Genomic DNA, 20,188 nt, shown 5'->3' with positions numbered 1-20,188 from the left:
AAGAGATTGAAACATGGAAGAGTCTCCTTCGAGGGGCAGTAATTTAATGGGTGAGGGCTATATTTCTGTTCCTTTGCTTTTTTTTTTTTTTTTTTTTGCCGTCCTGTACTGCTTTTTATTGGAATGATATTTTGTTTATGTTTGCTAGTAACCTATACATTTTTTAACACACGTGTAACTAAAATTTTCATGTTTGAAGTTACTAAGATTTCTACTGGCCCCTCTCCACTTCACAAGCCAATCTCCTTTGCACACATTAGCTACCCTTCAAGTATCTACTCTTTCTAGTTAATTGCTCTTTGAATACACCAAAGATAAAGCATGGAAGATACAATTATAGGAGCAAATGTAAATGTTATAATCCCTGAATATATGAGTACGTGGCTGGGAGGTGGAGGTAATGAGGGATAGCAGGAAAGGTGAATGTGCTTATTTCCTTTTGTTTCATAGCCCGGATTTCTTATGTGCTATATGAAAATTGGTAAATCTAGCTAAAGATTTAGATGTAGAACCAGTAGAAGCACTAGAACAATACTCTACCCAATGACACGTAATAAAAATTAGGAGGTGGCCTGTGGAAGGAGAGTGGGGAGGTAGTGTGTGTGTCAGTTTCTCTTCTTGCAAAAGCACAGAATTAAGAGCCGTTGACTGAGGCATGCAATATATTATTTAAAGTTATGATAATCATCATGAAGAACTAAAACTGTCAATGGGGATTGTCTCCAGGGAAATGAACCTTAAGAGAGGGAGAGGTGAATAATACTTTGAGTTTTATACCCTCTTTACAGTTTGAATTATTTTTAGATTGTGAACTTAGAGTACTTATAAAATAAAAGGTTTTATACAAAGCATATGAAAGGGATTTGGTGCTTGTTCTGATATTTTAACTGTCCATAGGAAGCTAACCTCAGACTTTTACATAGGTTAAAGAGTGGTCTCTTTTCCATTTACATAGTAGCTTTCAAAACCAAGTGTACTTGAACAAGGTACTTCACTCTACTGCTGCAAGTTTCCATCACGTTGCTCACTGATAAAATGATTACTTAGAAAAATCTAAATGACTCATGTTTCTAGTCATACCTTTACATAATGCTTTACGTTTTACAGCACTTTCACATCCACTATTTGATTTCCATAACCCCGAGGTAGGCAGAGTAGGTATTTTCCTGTATGATATGGTGAGGAAACTAAGACTGAGAAAGTGACTCACCCAGAGTCACGTGGTTTGAGAAGTGGTAGTGGAGCTCACTGCTCACTGCTCACCCTCTCACCAGGAGGGTTTCACACCTGTGCAGCCTTCTGGCCTGCTATGGCTAAAGTGTCTTACCAGTTTTTACCTTTCTTCTTTGTAATGTACCCACACTCAAGTTCCCATATTGATTGCTTCCTGCATTCTGAATTTGTATTCAAATTGTGTTTAACATATGTAAATCTGTGTTTATTTTAAAAAAATGAATTTTACTGCATTTTGAAAATGCCACACATAAACTTTGAGTGTCATTCAGCTCTTGTTATTTCTGTAGCTGCACAACACTATTCCTTCCTTACTTTCATGAACTGATCTTTTTATCCAGAATTTTTCTGACGCCCTTGTTTTTAAGCGTCATGGCTTGCTGAAGCAAAGTGGTGGAATTTAAATGTTGTTGCCTTCAAGAATTAGCTAATCTTTTGGACTTGTGATACTTGTGTGATCTTTTTGGACTTGTGATTTGGCCTCATTTGATCCCTGCAGAAATGGTTCTCATCCAGGAAATTTGGGATTTCAACAAGTAACTCACTGAAAAAACCATGTTAGTAGTCATGGGGAAGTAAGCGTGCTCAGCTCTTGTGTTGGGACCCCAGTGTGATACTGTTGATACGATTGATTTAATAATACCTTTGACTAGTCATTCCAGTGTCTGGAATTCCTCAGGGATGGTTTCTGTCAAATTCTTTTTTCCTGCAAATACACCATATTTTCCTTTTTTTTTTTTTTGGCATGTTTTGTGATTTTTGTGTGTGTATGTGTGTGAGAACTGAACAGTTTGAATGTTGTAATGTGGTGACTCTGAAAATCAGATTCTCCAGCTCCTCAGTGATTGCTTTTTTGAGGCTTGCAGTCATCCATTTGTATAATGACTTTTCTAAACCAGTTTTACAAAGTCTGTATTCCTTGTTGTGTGTGGTCACTGAAGTTTCTGTCTTACTATCTCTGGACAACTATGACTTGATAGAGATTTAGTATAATGTCTGGATCCCCATCCCCCTCAATAAAGGGAAAAAAACAAGAAAGGTTGCAGCCTAAGGGGACAGAAACAAAAGCAAGCATCTGTGCTGTTTCCCCAGGCTACTGCCAGACTGAGCAAAATGCACAATCCTAAATTGTTGAGGGCAAGGTTCCCGCTGCCAGCCCTGTTACTAGGCAGCTGCTCTAGGAGGTGGTCCTGTGCCCGCCTCTGGGGATGCTGAGGAGTAGGGAACAGTAGCTGGTTTGCATGCTGTGCTCTCTTCTCCCTTCATCAACCACTGCCCTGGGTGTTTAATGTCTGATTAGGTTCTAAGGTTCAGAATAGTTGATTCTGATGTATTTTTCAGCTTAATGGTTTTGGTGGAAGGACTAACCCTGGGAGCTTTCTGCCATTTTTCATGTTGGTCACTCCACTCGTATGTTTTGGATGTGACTATACTTCATGCCAGTTGCAGCCAGTTCTTTTCTACTTCCCCACCATTTATCAAACAGTGGTGCTTTCTTGTTGTTGAAGACACTGAAACTACATTAATGGAATAAAGTTCTTTGCAGCATTTCTCTAACATCCTTCACAAAAATTATGCATACATTTATTTTTATTTTCTATTATTATTATTAAGAGATAGGGTCTCACTCTGTCGCCCAGGTCATAGTTCACTGCAGCCTCGATCTCCTGGGCTTAATAGCTCCTCCTGCCTCAGCCTCCCGAGCAGCTGGGACTATAGGCGTGCTCCACAACATACTCTGTAGAGACAGGGTCTTGCCATGTTGCCCAGCCTTCTCTAGAACTCCAGGACTTAAGCAGTCCTCCTGCTCTGACTTCCCAAAGTGCTGGTATTATGGGCGTGAACCACTGCACCTGGCCTACGCATATCTTTAGAGTGACACTGTCATTTTATGAGCTGTTGATGGTGTGGTTACTAAGAATGGTTTTTATTTTTGCAGAACTTAAAAGTTGTTTTCAGTTCTTCCACAGTTTTATAGCTGGAAAATGGTAAGAGAGAACCACATTTTATAGGTCAGGGGAATCGAGGTCTAGAAAACAGGACTGACAGAGATGCTGTTTTGTTCTTTCCACTTAACTCTGGTTTAATATAATACTCCTGTTGTCTCAGTGACACAGAAAGAGCTACAGGTCACTTTCTTATTGTGGTAAGAATGAAGAACTCTTTCTGAGGCAGTTCACAATATGAATACCTTTTTTTATTTGAAGTGTATGGAAGATTCCGAGTATTTGATAAAACTATGTAAGTTTGATGATAATTTGCTTTTTATTAGGGTGAGTTGGAGTCCGCATATGGAATCTGGAGTATGAACTCCGTTACTATAAACTGAGTCAGTCCATAATATAATTTGTTGATTTTGGGTTCACTTGAACTTAATAATACCTTGTATTTATATAGTGATTTTCTTCTCAGGAGTGGTAGGTACTTTACAGATACTTTATTATACTATAACAGGTGTTGGGAAAAATAGAAGTGTTCATGTTTTTATAAGTGGAAAAGCATCAACACAGGTTTTCTCATTGAGCATAATCACAGAAATCTGTTATCCAAGTCAGGTGTCTGAAGGGTACACAGGGTGGCAATCCAGGGATCCTTGCTTTTTATAGAGCTGAAACATTATTTGGTGGAATAGATATAGAAATTATCAAGAATATGGTAGAAAGAGCTTGATGAAACATTCTTGTAATTTGTTCACCAAAGTGGGTGAATCCCTGCATTGAAGACAATGTGAAGATGCCGAAAAAACACATCTTGTCCACCCTTTTTGCCTTAGGTAAGGTGCCAGTTACGGAGTTCAGATATAGTTATGTTTTAAATGTTAGCTATCCATGAGAGTATCTTATTAATTTTTTGAAAGTTTTTTGTATTGTTAGGAAAGTAGGATCTGTAAAGTTTCATCATGCACTCAAGTATGTTGTTATGCTGAGTTTGGTCATATTGAGAATTTTCCTTTTGATGTTATTGTTAAGCCAAATGTGAAGGCTTGACAGAGTGGTTCTTGGAAAAGCCAGTATTATTACTACTGTTACTTCTAACAGAGATGAAGTAATGAGATTTCTTTCAGTAGCTCATTGTCTCATTGTGAACATTTACAGATCAAAAGCTTGTTTTTTGTTTGTTTGTTTTTTTGGCATCCAGTGATCTTATGTTTCCATATCTTGACTGAGTTAAAAGACTTAAGGTAAATCCGAATCTTCTTTTGTTCTTTCTAAATATTCTCTATAACACATTAGCCATGAATTATGTGGTGAAACTTTTCATTGAAAATACTGAATAAAATAATTGGAATACTGTGCTTTTTGACATGTCTAATAGGAACATTGAGTTTCTAGTGGACATTTGAACTTTTGAAAGTTAAAATTACATGCCTGTTGGTATTGGCTTAGTTATTTAGCAATGAATTATAATATTGATTCAGATATGTAACTTGTTTTTTATTACATAAGTGGAGTCCTCTGAGTAAATTTAAATTTGCAGTTTTTTGCCCAGTGATTAATCATAGAATTGGATTTTTTCTGAACTGATTAGATGAGAAATTTACATGTTTCATATGTTACATATGTGCTTCTGTGATGGCAGTTGAAGGAGAAAGTAAACTACTTTTAATTTCTTCTGGGAAGAAATTCAGTTTTTGAAAACTTGCCAGAAATCTTCGCTATCAGGTTGAAGATTTTTAGGAGTGATATGGAGGGTAGGTGGGAGAATGTATACACAAACATAGACACTACTGGATGGCAAAATTATATTGTTTCTGTTTCTTCCTGCAGTGGAACAAATGGTTTTCAGAAGACCTGTGATAGAGAGGAATAGAGGCAAAGGCCCCTTGATCATGTGATTATTAGAGCTTGATAATTGGTTGTACAATATTTCATTTCTCTCAGAGTTAGCAACACGTTCTAACTTCTCCATTAGTGTTGGCAGCTGAACCTCTCTGTTCCCTTTTGTGTCATTGGTACCATATCATATCTTACTGAGGGTCACTTTGCTTTGTGCCGATTTCTGATTTTAAGCTTTTGCAAGCTTCTGCCATGTGTACTGCAATGGTGCAATGCCAGTTTTAGGTCTAGACCCTTCTACTTTTTATAGTGCACATTTTAACTTTGATGGGATAGTTAAAAACTATGAGATTTCTTTCAGTAGCTCATTGTCTCATTTTGAACATTTACAGATCAAAAGCTTGTTTTTTGTTTTAACATAGAGGAGGCCACTAGAGGAAGTATAGATCAAGATTCTTAGGATGACTGCAGATCAGTGCAGAACCCCCAGATACTTTCCCTCCCAGCCACAGAAATTGTGTCAGGACTGTTTTTTGAAAGACTCATCTGAAGAAAGGAGTAATAGATGGCATTGTAGTTGGGATGGAGGAAGATGGGCAAAGGAAGTTTGCTTTGTGCCTGTTGTGCCAGGCATTGTTCTGAACATCTTCTATACATTTTTCACAGAAACAGGCCATGTTGCAAGTCTTGTTTGCCCTTTTTTGCAGATTAGTAATTTGGAGCTCAAATGTTTAGAACAAATATTTGTTCTAAATTTAAACTTTGGTAACTCTACAGTAGTGCTGCTATTTTAGAATTGTAGCATTTTGGGTTTGCAATAGGTGCTATAAATCTGTTCTCTCGTCTTGCTGATGAGAAAACTGAGGCAGCGTTTTATTGCAGTGGCTCAGTAGTTTAGTTTATATTAGAATGGGGACAGGAACGCACCCTCCTGGTTTGAAGCCTGTCACTCAGTCCCCTGCCCAGCCTGCAGTTGGAACGTTTAAATGCCTACTCTTTGTAGTTCAGGGCTTTCATTGTACCAACATGAAAAGCTATAATGAAAATACCCCTGAAGAAAGAGTCAAAGCCTGGCTCGTTTAGTTCCATCTGTTTGTGCTATTCCTTTCTGTTTGTTAGTTTTCCTTCTCACAGGCCCCTCAGTTGCAGGCCTGTTGGAGTTTGCTGGAGGTCCGCTCCAGACCCTGTTTGCCTGGGTATCACTAGCAGAGGCTGCAGAACAGCAAATATTGCTGCCTGATCCTTCCTCTGGAAGCTTTGTCCCAGAGGGGCACCCGGCTGTAAAAGGTGCCTGTCAGCCCCTACTGGGAGATGTCTCCCAGTCAGGCTGCACTCCCAGTCAGGGACCCACTTGAGGAGGCAGTCTGTCTGTTATCAGAGCTCGAAACGCCGAGCTGGGAGAACCACTGCTCTCTTAGAGCTGTCAGGCAGGGACGTTTAAGTCTGCACAAGCTGTCTGCTGCCTTTTGTTCAGATATGCCCTGCCTCCAGAGGTGGAATCTAGAGAGGCAGTAGGCTTTGCCGAGCTGCGGTGGGCTCCGCCTAGTTCAAGCTTCCCTGCCGCTTTATGCTGTAAGCATAGAACCACCTACTCAAGCCTCAGCAATGGCGGACGCCCCTCCCCATGCCAAGCTCCAGCGTCCCAGGTCAATCTCAGACTGCTGTGCTAGCAGCGAGCAAGGCTCCCTGGGCGTGGGACCCGCCAAGCCAGGCACGGGAGGGAGTCTCCTGGTCTGCCGATTGCAAAGACTGTCGGAAACGCACAGTATTTGGGCAGGAGTGTACCCTTCCTCCAGGTACAGTGACTCACAGCTTCACTTGGCTAGGAAAAGGAAATCCCCTGAACCCTCGCGATTCTCGGGTGAGACGACACCCCGCCCTGCTTCCGCTCACCCTCCGTGGACTGTCCCCGCTGTCCAGCCAGTCCCAATGAGATGAACCAGGTACCTCAGTTGGAAATGCAGAAATCACCCGCCTTCTGCATCGATCTCACAGGGAGCTGTAGACTGGAGCTCTTCCTATTCGGCCATCTAGGAAGCGACTCTCGGTTCCATCTGTTTGTGAAGCTTTTCCAAGTTCTCTAGCACTCAGTGTTGTTCCTGTCCAGACTTGCTATAGTACATCCTGTGTTGTGACATAGTTTTGACACTTATTCTCTCTCTTTTTTTTTTTTTTTTTTTTTTTTTTTTTTTTTTTTTTGAGACGGAGTCTTGCTCTGTCGCCCAGGCTGGAGTGCAGTGGCGCAATCTTGGCTCACTGCAAGCTCCGCCTCCTGGGTTCACGCCATTCTCCTGCCTCAGCCTCTCCGAGTAGCTGGGACTACAGGCGCCCACCACCACGCCCGGCTAATTTTTTGTATTTTTAGTAGAGACGGGGTTTCACCGTGTTTTTTTTTAATTAATTAATTTATTTTTTTTGAGATGGAGTCTCGCTCTGTCGCCCAGGCTGGAGTGCAGTGGCGCAATCTTGGCCCACTGCAAGCTCCACCTCCCGGGTTCACGCCATTCTCCTGCCTCAGCCTCTCCGAGTAGCTGGGACTACAGGCGCCCGCCACCGCGCCCGGCTAATTTTTTGTATTTTTAGTAGAGACGGGGTTTCGCCGTGGTCTCGATCTCTTGACGTCGTGATCCGCCCGCCTTGGCTTCCCAAAGTGCTGGGATTACAAGCGTGAGCCACCGCGCCCGGCTTGACACTTATTCTCTTATCTCTACATCTTTAAATTTATTTTTAAATGGATTTTTATTTATATGTGATCATGGAAAGCTAATTTTTATTCAGTCTCTACTCCCCAGTTGAATTATGATTTTGAAATTTTTCTTATGCTTTTGTATATAAAATTTAAAAAATTTCAACTTAGTGTGAGAAATAATATGAGACCCAATACATACATACATACTTATATATTGAAACAAAAGTTTCAGAAGCCTTTGTTTACTCCTAATAAAAATGTGTATCTGATCTGTTTTACTGAAAAAGAAGATGGTAGTGGTCCACTGCAAAGATCTCACCACTCACTAATGGGTGCCACACATTAAAAGTCATGTTCTCCAGTTACTAGCACAGGGCTAGAGAGAATACAGCTAGTCAGATACTGAATTTCACATATCCCGAGGTCTACTGCTTTGATACTCTTTTTATGATTCCTCAAACTCATTGTATAATGTGTTTTGTCATAAACATTTTCATTGCCTTTGATTCAGTTTCAGGGCACATGGTGTTTTCTAGAACAGGTATGAGGGTTAAGCCTTCTCTTTGACTCTTTGCCCTTTCTCATTTATGAGATTAACTTGTTTCACCTTTATACTTTGGATTCATCTTTTTACAGCTCACATTCACTTCTTTATTGTGTTTATACCCTCACACCCTCACATGGGCTGCTTCCTGTGCCTCCAGAACTTTTCTTAGTTTACCAGGTCACGTGCTTTTCCCACCTCCGGGAAGCTTTTCCTGCCTGATTTGGCAGTTCTCCTTTGTGTACTGACCTGATCTAACTTAAAATGATACACGCTGCATTCTAAAATATGACTTGAAACATGAAACTGGAACAGTGTATTGAATTTTCTCTTTATTTATATTAAAGTTGTTTGGAAACTAATAGTTTGGCTATTTAAATACATTTTCCAAATGATAGATGCACATTCTTTCATGTTTTCATCATTTCAAATTTCTTGGTAAGGTGTATTGTTCTCTACTTTATAAAACAGTATATACTGAATATAACTTTTCAAAATGATGTATCCTCATAGATACCATTTTTTAGCTATAATCTAGTTTTAGATGTAGATGTTGTGGGCCAGGAGATTTTTAAGTTAAGGAATTACATTAATTCCAGATTGAACAATTCAAACATTCCTGGTTATCAGTTTACTTTTGTGTAATTTTTATCTTTTTCATAATGGCAGAGTGAAAGGAGTGAATCGTAGTTAGTTGTATGTTTTCCATGATTGACTATGTAAAATTTATTTAATTGCAGGATAGCCATCTCCCAGATTATTTTTTTCCTATTTGCAGATATTTTTGGGTTGCTCCCAACATTTAATATATAGTTACTTTTATATTATCAAAATAATAGGTCAAAGGTATCTTTGAAATTTCAACCTATTATTATTTCACTTGGATGGTGATTTCTGGGTGTGAAAAGGACAAGTCCTCATCTTTTCAAGAATTCATACAAGGTAAGTTAAAGGAGATACTTGCCCCATTGCCTATGTATTAGTCCATTTTCATACTGTTGTGAAGAAATACCTGAGACTGGGTAATTTATAAAGAAAAAGAGGTTTAATGGACTCTCAGTTCCACATGGCTGGGGAGGCCTCAAAATCATAGTGGAATGCAGAAGATCAGCAAAGGCATGTCTTACATGGTGGCAGGCAAGAGAGCGTGTGCGGGGGAACTGTCCTTTGTAAAACCATCAGATCTCATGAGACTTATTCACTGTCACAAGTACAGCATGGGAAAACCCATGCCTATGATTCGGTTACCTCCTACTGGGTCTCTGCCATGACACATGGGAATTATGAGAGCTGCAATTCAAGATGAGATTTGGGTGGGGACACAGCCAAACTATATCAGCCTACAAATTCTTAGTATTGAATGGCTATTGTTGAGGATATGATGCTATTTCCTAACTCATTCAGGACTTTGTTAATGTTTGACTTTTAATAGACTATCCAACATTGTATATTTAATGTTTTAATGAAATTGGAAGAGCTGATAAATTCATATGTTGCTAAAAATGTGGGGATGGAAGGTACTATAGACAGAAGTTTTACATCTGAGGAAACTGAGGTCTGGAGAGAATGATTTGTCACAGGTCATTTATAATTTAATGTCTTGGCCAAGACCAGACTCAAGTCTGTAGCTTTGCTAGTTCAATGATACTTGAAGTATACCATGGTTCTCTCTACAGCAGTTCTGTAATGGACCCATTCTCCCATGAAATCTTCTCTGTAAAATATTTCTTTATATTTCTTTTTTTTCTTTTTTGTTTGAGATGGACTCTCACTCTGTCATCCAGGCTGGAGTGCAGTGGTGCAATCTCGGCTCACTGCAAGCTCCGCCTCCCAGGTTCACACCATTCTCCTGCCTCAGCCTCCCAAGTAGCAGGGACTACAGGTGCCCACCACCAGGCCTGGCTAATTTTTTTTTTATTTTTAGTAGAGACGGGGTTTCACCGTGTTAGCCAGGATGGTCTCAATCTCCTGACCTCTTGATCTGCCCACCTCGGCCTCCCAAAGTGCTGGGATTACAGACATGAGCCACCGCGTCTGGCCACATGTCCTGTTTTTAACAAAACTTGAGTTTTCATTAATAACCTTACACTGACAGGAATATTGGCTAAAAAATACTGTCTGATATTAGCCTTGTTTAGTTCTTAAGCATACCCATTTAAAAATTTATTTATTTATTTATTTATTTATTTATTTATTATTTTTAGATGGGGTCTCACTCTGTCATCCAAGCTGGGGTGTAGTGGCGCACTCACGGCTCACTGCAGCTTCCACTTCCCAGGCTTATGTGATCCTTGCATCTCAGTCTCCCGAGTAGTTGGGACTACAGGTGTGTGCCACCATGCCTGGCTAGTTTTTTGTATTTTTGATAAAGATGGGGTGTATTAGTCTGTTTCCATACTTCCGATAAAGACGTACCCAAGACCGCGAAGAAAAAGAGTTTTAGTTGGACTTACAGTTCCACATGGCTGGGGAGGGCTCAAAATCATGGGAGGAAGCGAAAGGCACTTCTTACAGGGCGGCAGCAAGAGAAAAAGAGAAAGATGCAAAAACAGAAACCCCTGATAAAACCAGATCTCATGAAATGTATTCACTACCACGAGAACAGTATGGGGGAACCACCCTGATGATTCAAATTATTTCTTACCAGGTTCCTATGGAAGTACAATTCAAGATGAGATTTGGGTGGGGACACAGAGCCAAACCATATCACGGGGTTTTGCCATGTTGCCCAGGTTGGTCTTGAACTCCTGAGTCCACCTGCCTTAGCCTCCCCAAAGTGCTGGGATTACCGGCACGAGCCACCATGCCTGGCCACACCATTGAGTTTTTACTTCAGCTTTTCCAACTTTTATATTTTGGAGTTGTATTTGGTTCTTTTTAAAAGTCTGCTTAGAGTCTCATCTTTGTCCTTATAATCAATTCATTGTCATTTCTTGACACATATGAGACATTTGTTTTATATCCTGTGTCTGTTAATTCTGGTATTTAATTTATTTTTATTTTTATTTATTTTTTTTGAGACATAGTCTCACTCTGTCGCCCAGGCTGGAGTGCAGTGGCATGATCTCGGCTCACTGCAAGCTCCGCCTCCCGGGTTCACGCCATTCTCCTGCTTCAGCCTCCCGAGTAGCTGGTACTACAAGTGCTCGCCACCACGCCCACCTAATTTTTTGTATTTTTAGTAGAGACAGGGTTTCACCGTGTTAGCCAGTATGGTCTCGATCTCCTGACCTCGTGATCCGCCTGCCTCGGCCTCCCAAAGTCCTGAGATTACAGGCATGAGCCACCACACCCAGCTTAGTATCTTCTTTTCATTCTGCTGTCTGCATTTCTTCATGGGGCTCTTATTCATGGGGCTTTCTTTTCCTGTGTGTTTTTGTAACTTTTGACTTATTAACTCAAATCTCTTGGCATTGTATTTGTAGGAATTCTTTGTGGGTGGATTGAATTTATCTCATTCCAGAGTGAATTTGTAATTCTGCCTGTTGTGGAGTGGAAAAGGTGGAAGGAGGGCACTCTCAATTTAGGATTTCTTTGAATTCTCTAACGAGGTTTTTGTTTTGTTTTTTTAAGATCACATAGTTTGTGGAAATTTGGGTCACAGACTTTTACGAGGGCCTAGTTGTGGTTATGAATTTTGGAATATGTTTCTTCTTTCTTCCTGTCTCTACTCCTAAGTGCCAAGGACAAGTCAAGCAAGTTTTCTTGCTGTTTCTTGTGGTATGGGATTATTACTGGTTCCCTTATACATTGAAGAGAAACCCTTTAGAGATCTTGACTTCATGCTCATATCTCCTGTTGTCCTCCCTGTCTTGAGTGGACCCTAAGTTTTAGCATCTGTTTCCTGCATACCATTCCATTCAGCTGTTAGAAGAGAATTTAAAGGTCACTAGGGTCAGGAAATACCAGCAGTGGGAAGTCTTTGGTGTTTGCTTATCTCTTGTAGTTCCCCCATCACTTTGTTTTCTGATTTCTGCAGATTATTTTATCACTAGCTCAGTTAATTATTATTTTTTAAATTTCACCCATCTTTTGGTTGCTTTCATCAGAAGGGCCTGAGTATCTAATTACTTCTTCATGATAAGTTCTATAGTAAGGGTACTAAGTCTAATCTTTTGCCTAAGTTACAAAAATGGGGACAGAAGTCAGAAAAAAAGTCTTCTTCCATTTGTGTATGTCGTGCTCAGACAAAAATAAATAAATTCTGATACCTATGAAGGCTCCAGAGCAGAACTTTTTTTTTTTTTTTTTTGATGGAATTTTGCTCTTGTTGCCTAGGCTGGAGTGCAATGGCGCGATCTTGACTCACTCCAGCCTCATCCTTCCGAATAGCTGGAATTACAGGCGCCCACCACCACGCCTGACTAATTTTTTGTATTTTTAATAGAGACGGGATTTCACCATGTTGGCCAGGCTGGTCTCGAACTCCTGATCTCAGGAGATCCACCCGCCTCATCCTCTCAAAGTGTTGGGATTACAGGCGTGAGCCACCGTGCCTGGCCTGGAGCAGAACTTAACTCACCATCACGCCTGCTCTTTATCTCAGTAAAGAATCACTGATTTCATGAAAGCTATTGTTAGTTTTGATAGGGTCGTACTTCTCAAATGTGGGAATGGAGCTATTATTATTGAATGTTTGCTTTTTCTAGGCTCACTTTAAATTTTTGGGTGATTGTGTGACCATTATGTGATGTAATAGAATTTGTCAGCCTTAAAATCCTTCAGGAAGGTTTTAAAGATGGTAACAATCATACAGTAAAATTTTGACTTTCCAGTTGGTTTTCACCAGTTATATCTGACTTTGGTGTTGAAGACATTGTTAAATTTAAAAACAACTTAGCAGAAACCAGTTGCTTAGTATAATCTTTTGCCTTTTTAGTTAGCGTTAGGCTAGAGAGAGGAGTGTACCCTGATCATTTCTGTTGAGGAAAACCTTGAATGTATGCAATAAGCATGCTTCTCCTGCATCTGCGGAATCTGCTGCATAGTGTCATTACCACAGGAAGGCATAGTTTATGGTGCTATGCCTTACTTTAGAACTGTAATAAGGTGAGTGCTCTTCTTTCTTTGTACTTTTCATTTCGATCTGCTACCGTCAGTATGTCCTAACCATCATTCTTCAAGCTGTTGAATTGTGGGCTTGGCATATATTGGTTGTCTTAGACTTCCCTGGAGTTTTGTGTTAAAACTGTAATGTCTTCAGAAGCGTTGATGAAAGTGATCAGAAATGATAGAATGTTGAGTGAGAAGGGATTTTAGAAATCACAGAATCTTTTAATTTTCTGAATAGTTTTAGCCATGAAAATCTTAGTTCATGTAAAGGCTTACTTGAAAACCCAACAGATAAATTTGGAACTGAGAGTTTTGAAAATCACTGAGGATTCTGACCCTTTTATTTTGCAAGTAAAGATTCTTAAGTCCAGAAAGGTTAAACGATGATGATCTACAGCTCTTTCCACCTTACCCCTCTTGGCCTTCTGTCCTCAGACTTCTGAATTGGATTATGGTTCTGCTTTGTTGTTAGGCCATGTGGGCGGGGGGCGGGGGGTGGAGTACAGTGATGATACCTCTGGGGGCCGCTTCATGGAATTGGTCTTGTCTGCCAAACTAAAGAGAGTATCTATTTTTTTTGTATCATAGCTGTCTTGTTTTGTCTTCTGATTTTTCTCTTGTCATTTCTTAGCTTTTGCACGGAGCAGAAAAGATGTATTACTGTGACTAGTTTATTTTCTTTTTGTTTGAAGGGAAGGGTAAGAAGAGGACCAACATTTATTGCACACCTGCTTGTGTGCCAGGCGCCACCAGCTGCATTAGAAAAGTTAAAATTCTGTTATAGTCACCCTATAAAGTAGTTGCTAACATTTTTCTTTAACAGTTGGGAAACTGAGGCACAGAGAGACAATACCTGACCCATAGTTGAAACTACTGTGAGGACAAGGGAGTGGGAGAAGAGCTTACTAAGCAGGCATGAAAGTACGTGGTACATATGGTGACAGGTGGACATGTGGGGTGGTTAGAATACAAGGCGAGTGGCATGTGATTCGGCTAACAGTAGAGAGATAACCTTCACCTGTTACCTTGTTCTTAGTGCGTCTTAAAGGCCAGAAATGCCTTCCTAAGGTGTATGCACTGGTATTTTATTGTTGTAGATGGGTAAGTATTTGAGGTTGTATTTTGGTTGATGACACATTTTCTTCTGTTTTGGTAGGGGGAAAGGATTATACTCATTTGAATAAGCCAGTATCAGTTTGAATTTTTACAACAGGTGGTAAAAACCTGGGTTTGTTGGTTATTTTCAACATATGTCAGGGACTTTTGTGACAAAGTACTTGAGCTGGCAGGGTGAGAGGTAGTAGGGCTTGCAATATTCCCATCAATTTTTAGTGGATTGTGAAGTTGCTGTAATAATTGAATTTGGTATTGTTCTGACATATTGCTGTCCAAATTTAGAAATAAATGATATCTATTAACTAGTGATGGTATCAAGGTTTTATATAAAACTTAAAGTTGATTCCCAAGTCAAAAAAATAAAGACAGTATCATGTATATAGAAGTGCTGGTTGGCTGGAAGATAATAGAAGAAACGTCTTGTTTTGGTGGAACTTGACTGCCAACTCACCATGTGCCTTTATCAGTCCTCCTTTTCAGCCTAGAGCTGTCAGGAAATTGAAGACGCATGTCTAACAAAGGTTCTGGGCTTCCCAGGTTTAGGAGTCTCATGCGGAAAGGAAGCAGCAGGTGTGGGATTCTGAGTACTGGTGCGTTGTTGACCATATGCCCAGTGTAGCTGAAGAGGCAATGTTGTCTCTGCAGCTCTTCACTGTGACATTTTGGTATTTTTTGAGCAATATCCTATCAGTTATATTTATCTAGTATGTTTTCCTGGGAATTTTCAAGGTAAACATATTCAGAGTTATATTAACAGAACTGCTTTTATTTCCCTTTCAAACTACATTTTAGAATCTATTTAGTTGTATCTGCTTGTGTGTCATCACCCACCATGGTGCTCAGGGCCACATTTCTCCCCCTCCCTTTCGCATGGTCTTCGGGGACCACAGGTGCACAGAATTGAGTTGATCACATTCTTGAAACCGTGACACACTATGATTGTCTGTGCGAGGTCCTTGTTTCTTGAATTTTGTTTTTTCTCCTTTGCCCCATTCCCAATTCCATGGCCCATCCCTCTTCCAGCACTCACTCAGGTATATAGTATATTTAATATACATTCTTCAGTCTGCTTTCCATGTGCTATTAAATACACACACACACACACACACCCCTTGGTGTTTTATGTTAATCTAATTTTTCTTTTTTTCATTTAACATTGTGTTTTTGAGATACTCATGTTTCTGTGTGTAAACCTAGTTTATTTATTCTGGCTCTACTATGTAGTATGCTGTCACATTTTACGTGTCTATTTCCCCAACGATGGACCATCTAGACTGCTGTCAGCTGCAGCTAGACTGCTGTCAGCTGCAATCGTAAATGATACTGCAGTAAACATTCTTGTCAACTTCAGTTCTCTGTAAGAATTTCAGGTTTGTACTTCAGAATTCCTAGGCCACTGAGCATGTGCATATTTATATTTCATTTCACAGAAGTTCAGCTCTCAGAGATGTGTGCTATCAGATTACACTCCTGTTAGAGTACATGATACAGCAGGAAATTTCATTCATTACTTAGAAAAAAAGAACATGTTATGAATGTAATTCCTTGATCCAGGCTTTGGTTCTGTGAGAAGAAAGTTCCTATAGACCAATTTTTAGTCATTATCAAAAGCCTTTACTCTTCAATATCATTCTTTCTTTTCTTCTTTTTCTTTTCTTTGTGTTAGGTAGCAATAGGGATCACAGATAGTTTTTTTTACAGGGTGTCTCTGTTTAACACCTGTGTAATTGTGACAGTATTATGAAAATACGATCATGTGTAACGATGGGGATATGATGTGAGAAACATCGTTAGGCCATTTCGTCGTTGTGCATGCGAACATCAGAGCGTTCTTACACAAACCTAGGTGGTAGAGCCTACTGCACACCTAGGATAGATGGTAGAGCCTATTGCTCGAAGGCCACAAACCTATACAGCGTGTTCCTGTATTTTCTGGGCAATTGTAACACAGGAGTAAGTGTGCATCTGAACATATCTAAACATAAGAAAGGTACAGCTAAAAATACAGTGTAAAGGATAAGGACGCACCTGTGTAGGGCAGCTCCGTTGTAATCTGATAGGACCAGCATGTTGCGGCCTGTCATTGACTGAAGTGTCGTTATGTGGTGCATGACTACTATAAATACTAAGATTTTTCTTTTTCATTTTATAGGGCGCCAATGCTTCGGCATTAGAGAAAGAGATTGGTCCAGAACAGTTTCCGGTCAATGAGCACTATTTTGGATTAGTCAATGTAAGTATCCATTGATACGCTTTTAGAATCATGTTCGGAAGCAGTTTTAAAAACGATGAATGCATTTCATAAGTTATTAAAGAAAAATTGTTCTTTTGTATTAATAGAATTAAATGCCAAGAGACTTGATTAGGAATTTTGAAATGATCTTTAAGGGAAGGGAAACAAAGTTGCCTGACATCTTTTTTTTCAGACAGAGTCTTGCTCTGTCACCCAGGCTGGAGTGCAGTGGCGTGATCTCGGCTCACTGCAACCTCCGCCTCCCGGGTTCACTCCATTCTCCTGCCTCAGCCTCCCGAGTAGCTGGGACTACAGGCACCTGCCACCATGCCCGACTAATTTTTTCTATTTTTAGTAGAGACGGGGTTTCACCGTGTTAGTCGGGATGGTCTCGATCTCCTGACCTCATGATCTGCCTGCCTCGGCCTCCCAAGGTGTTGGGATTAGAGGCGTGAGCCACCACACCCAGCCAGTTGCCTGACATCTTAAAATCTTAGAGATAGATAGTTTCTAACTTGTCAATCTGATTGTCCCTATTTTGTCAGAAATGTCTCATAGCCAAAATTTAGTATTAATATATAGCCTAGTCCAAGTGATCTCTTGATTCTTTGAGAATGATTTACTTGACTAAGTGGTACAAATGTACAAGTATACATTTAGCTGTGCAAATACCTCCATCTATCTATGGGGTATTTGACAATTTACTTCTGTCATTTTACCAGTGCTAGAGATATAAAAGTGTGAAATGTCGGGAAAAAGCACATCCCAGTTCTTATGGAGGTAATTCTAGTAATTACACATTTTTAAAACTGGGAAAATTTGAGAAGTTTTACTTGAATGTTATCTGTTCTGAGTCACTGGGGAGTATGACAAACTTGTGTTATATAGTTGTTGTGGTAGTTTATTTTATACTGTTGTTCTGTACTATTAGATGAATCCATGGCAGATGTTTTAAAACGCATATATTGATAAAATAGGTAACACAGTAAGTTATATTGAACAGATTGGTGGACTCTAAATATTAGTCCATACATAGGACATATGAGATGGGTTTCTCATGGATTTGAGGAAAGCAGTTGAAGTGATGTGTGTGATTCCCTGTGCTTTGGGAATTGTCTCTGTGCACTATGCATAAAACCTATAACAAAGAATCAGCACCCTACCTTTCTCTCTGTCCAGAACAGGCTACTCATTACTCCTCTCACTTATTTTTTTCTGGAATTTAGCCTTATATTCTAATGAAAAAAACAGCATTTCAATTAGAATTCTTAACAATAAAATTAAGATAAGCAGGAGAGAATAAACTTACTAAGAGACCATCAGAGGACACTTTGTCTTTATCCCCTGGAGGGATTCATTTGGTGAGTAGAAATATAAGCTTCTGGTCTCTGTGTCTCATTATTATATATAAAATTAACATATCTACAGGGGCCACAGCTCCAACTATTAAAGGTTGGTGAACATTGTGAATTATACTCAGAAATAAAACTGTGGTCAGAGTAGATGCAGCAGAGCTAGTAGAGTGGTTAATTCCATGCAGCAGGCTGGAATGTGGTGGTGCGATCACAGCTCACTGCAGCCTCCACCTCCTGGGCTCAGGCAATCCCACCTTAGCCTCCCAAGTAGCTGGGACCACAGGCACACACCACCACGCCTGTCTAATTTTTGAAACAATTATTTGTAGAGATGGGATCTTGATATACTGCTCAAGCTTTTTTTTTTTTTTTTTTAATGGAGAGAAGGAAAATACCCACAGATTAACCTAGCAGAAAATTAGACAGAGTGGTTGCTCTTAGTGCTTTAATGGCAACCTGTTTTCTGTTACTTTCAGTTGCAGATATTTTTGTCTCAGAATAATATTGTCACAGATAATATCTCTTATGGCAGCTTACTCTTAATTACCTGTCACTATAATTTGTATAATACATAGAATGAGGATTTCCTCTTAGCTTATCTCCTGTGGATACAATGCTATTCCTGATATTATTGGAAGTAGAGAGGAGAAATACTAGTGTGGCTTGAGGACCTTTGGATGGGGAAAGGAGCCTTTGGAAGCTTTCTTTTGCTGTAAAGTATCCCACTTAGAGGCCAGCTGTTTACATAGTCAGCTAAATTCTTAGAAAACAAGTTGTTTTAACCTGATAAATTGCCTTTTTTCTTTTTATATTGTAGCTGGTTAGTACTTATTTTAGTAGAGCTGATAGAGAGTGATTTAAACCACAATTTAGTGTATCTTTCCTACTTGTAATATAGTCTGTGCATTTTTTTTGAATAGCTTTTTTTTTCATCATTTTATTGTATGGTTCTTTATTAATTTTCTAATACAGGTAGGCCTCAACACACAAGTAGGCTGGCCTCAGTAAGTCCAGTTGTGAGGGTACTGTGAAATATGCTTTTCCTGTCTTCTAAGGTTTTAGGTTGTTTGTTTTAAAAATAATAAAAAAAGAAATGTGCTTTCCCTTCAGAATCTTTATTATAAAATTATGATTGTATTTCTAGTCTATCATATAAAAGGCTATTTAACCTGAATTGCTACTAGTCATTAGTTGGAGCAGGGTCCATTATAGAAATAAATAAAAATGAAACTTTCCATTTTTGGGTTATAAAGTTCATTAGGCAAATGTCTCTTGGTTCTCTTTTCTTTTGCATTGATTTCATTCTCATTCAGTTTCTCCTCATCTGATGGCCATAGGTTACTTAAGGTTTACGTTGTTGGAGAGTCCAGAAAATATCCATATCAAACCTGGGAAAAGAGCTCTGGCCCAGGTCGTCTGGCTAGACTGTACCAAGTGTCCAACCCTGTTTTAGGGGCTGTAAAAGGGCTTTGATTGATAACACAACAGTAATTTGCATAGAGAAGAGAAAGCAGTTCCTACAAGGAAGCATGGGACAGTGGAGTAGGAACGTAGGGTGAGGAACTGACATCCATTGGAGTATGAAAAGATGACTTCTGGGTTAGGTACTCAACGTCTGGTCTACTCTGCTGGAGTAAGAAGAGTGGTGGGTAGGGGGATGTGGAAATACAATGTTCTAAAATACGGTCACCTAAACAAGAACTGGTTGGTGGAAGAGAGCATTCCCTTACAACATCTTAGCATGTTCTCAGAACAGGCACCATCAATCAGGCCCAGCATTGGGGACAGGGAAGAAGTTGTGCTTCTTCAAAAATGGTTCCTTTTCAACATTTTTATTTTTTATTTATCTGGGTTTTTTTGTTTGTTTGTTTGTTTTTGTTTTTGTTTTGAGAAAGGGTCTTGCTCTGTCACCCAGGCTGGAGTGCAGTGAGTGATCATGGCTCACTGCAGTTTCACCTCCCTGGCTCACTGCAGCTTCACCCCCCTGGCTCAAGCTGTCCTCCTGCGTTTACCTCCTGAGTGGCTGGGACTACAGGTGCACACCACCACGCTCAGCTAATTTTTTAAGGTTTTTGTAGAGACGGGGTCTCACTATATCGCCCATGCTGGTGCTGAATCCCTGGTCTCAAGCGATCCTCCTGCCTCAGCCTCCCAAAGTGCTGGGATTACAGGCATGAGCCATTGTGCCCA

General features: G+C 39.9%; 1 protein-coding gene across 5 annotated transcripts in view; it reads left to right on the top strand.

Moving 5' to 3' along the window:
• Window positions 1-20,188, top strand: part of USP12 (ubiquitin specific peptidase 12) — a 111,216-nt gene that overhangs the window by 44,740 nt on the left and 46,288 nt on the right. For 4 of the 5 annotated variants that reach the window (XM_055245243.2, XM_063619260.1, XM_063619263.1 and 1 more), the window contains one exon: window positions 16,563-16,643. In XM_055245243.2, coding sequence (XP_055101218.1) covers window positions 16,563-16,643 — 81 coding nt within the window. Of the gene's footprint in view, window positions 1-10,469; window positions 10,569-16,562; window positions 16,644-20,188 lie in introns of those variants that run through there. The other variant, XM_063619262.1, reaches the window with a different exon arrangement.

The sequence above is a fragment of the Symphalangus syndactylus genome, chromosome 15 (assembly GCF_028878055.3).
Source record: "Symphalangus syndactylus isolate Jambi chromosome 15, NHGRI_mSymSyn1-v2.1_pri, whole genome shotgun sequence".
Lineage (NCBI taxonomy): Eukaryota > Metazoa > Chordata > Mammalia > Primates > Hylobatidae > Symphalangus > Symphalangus syndactylus.
This window is presented reverse-complemented; position numbering and strand designations above follow the sequence as displayed.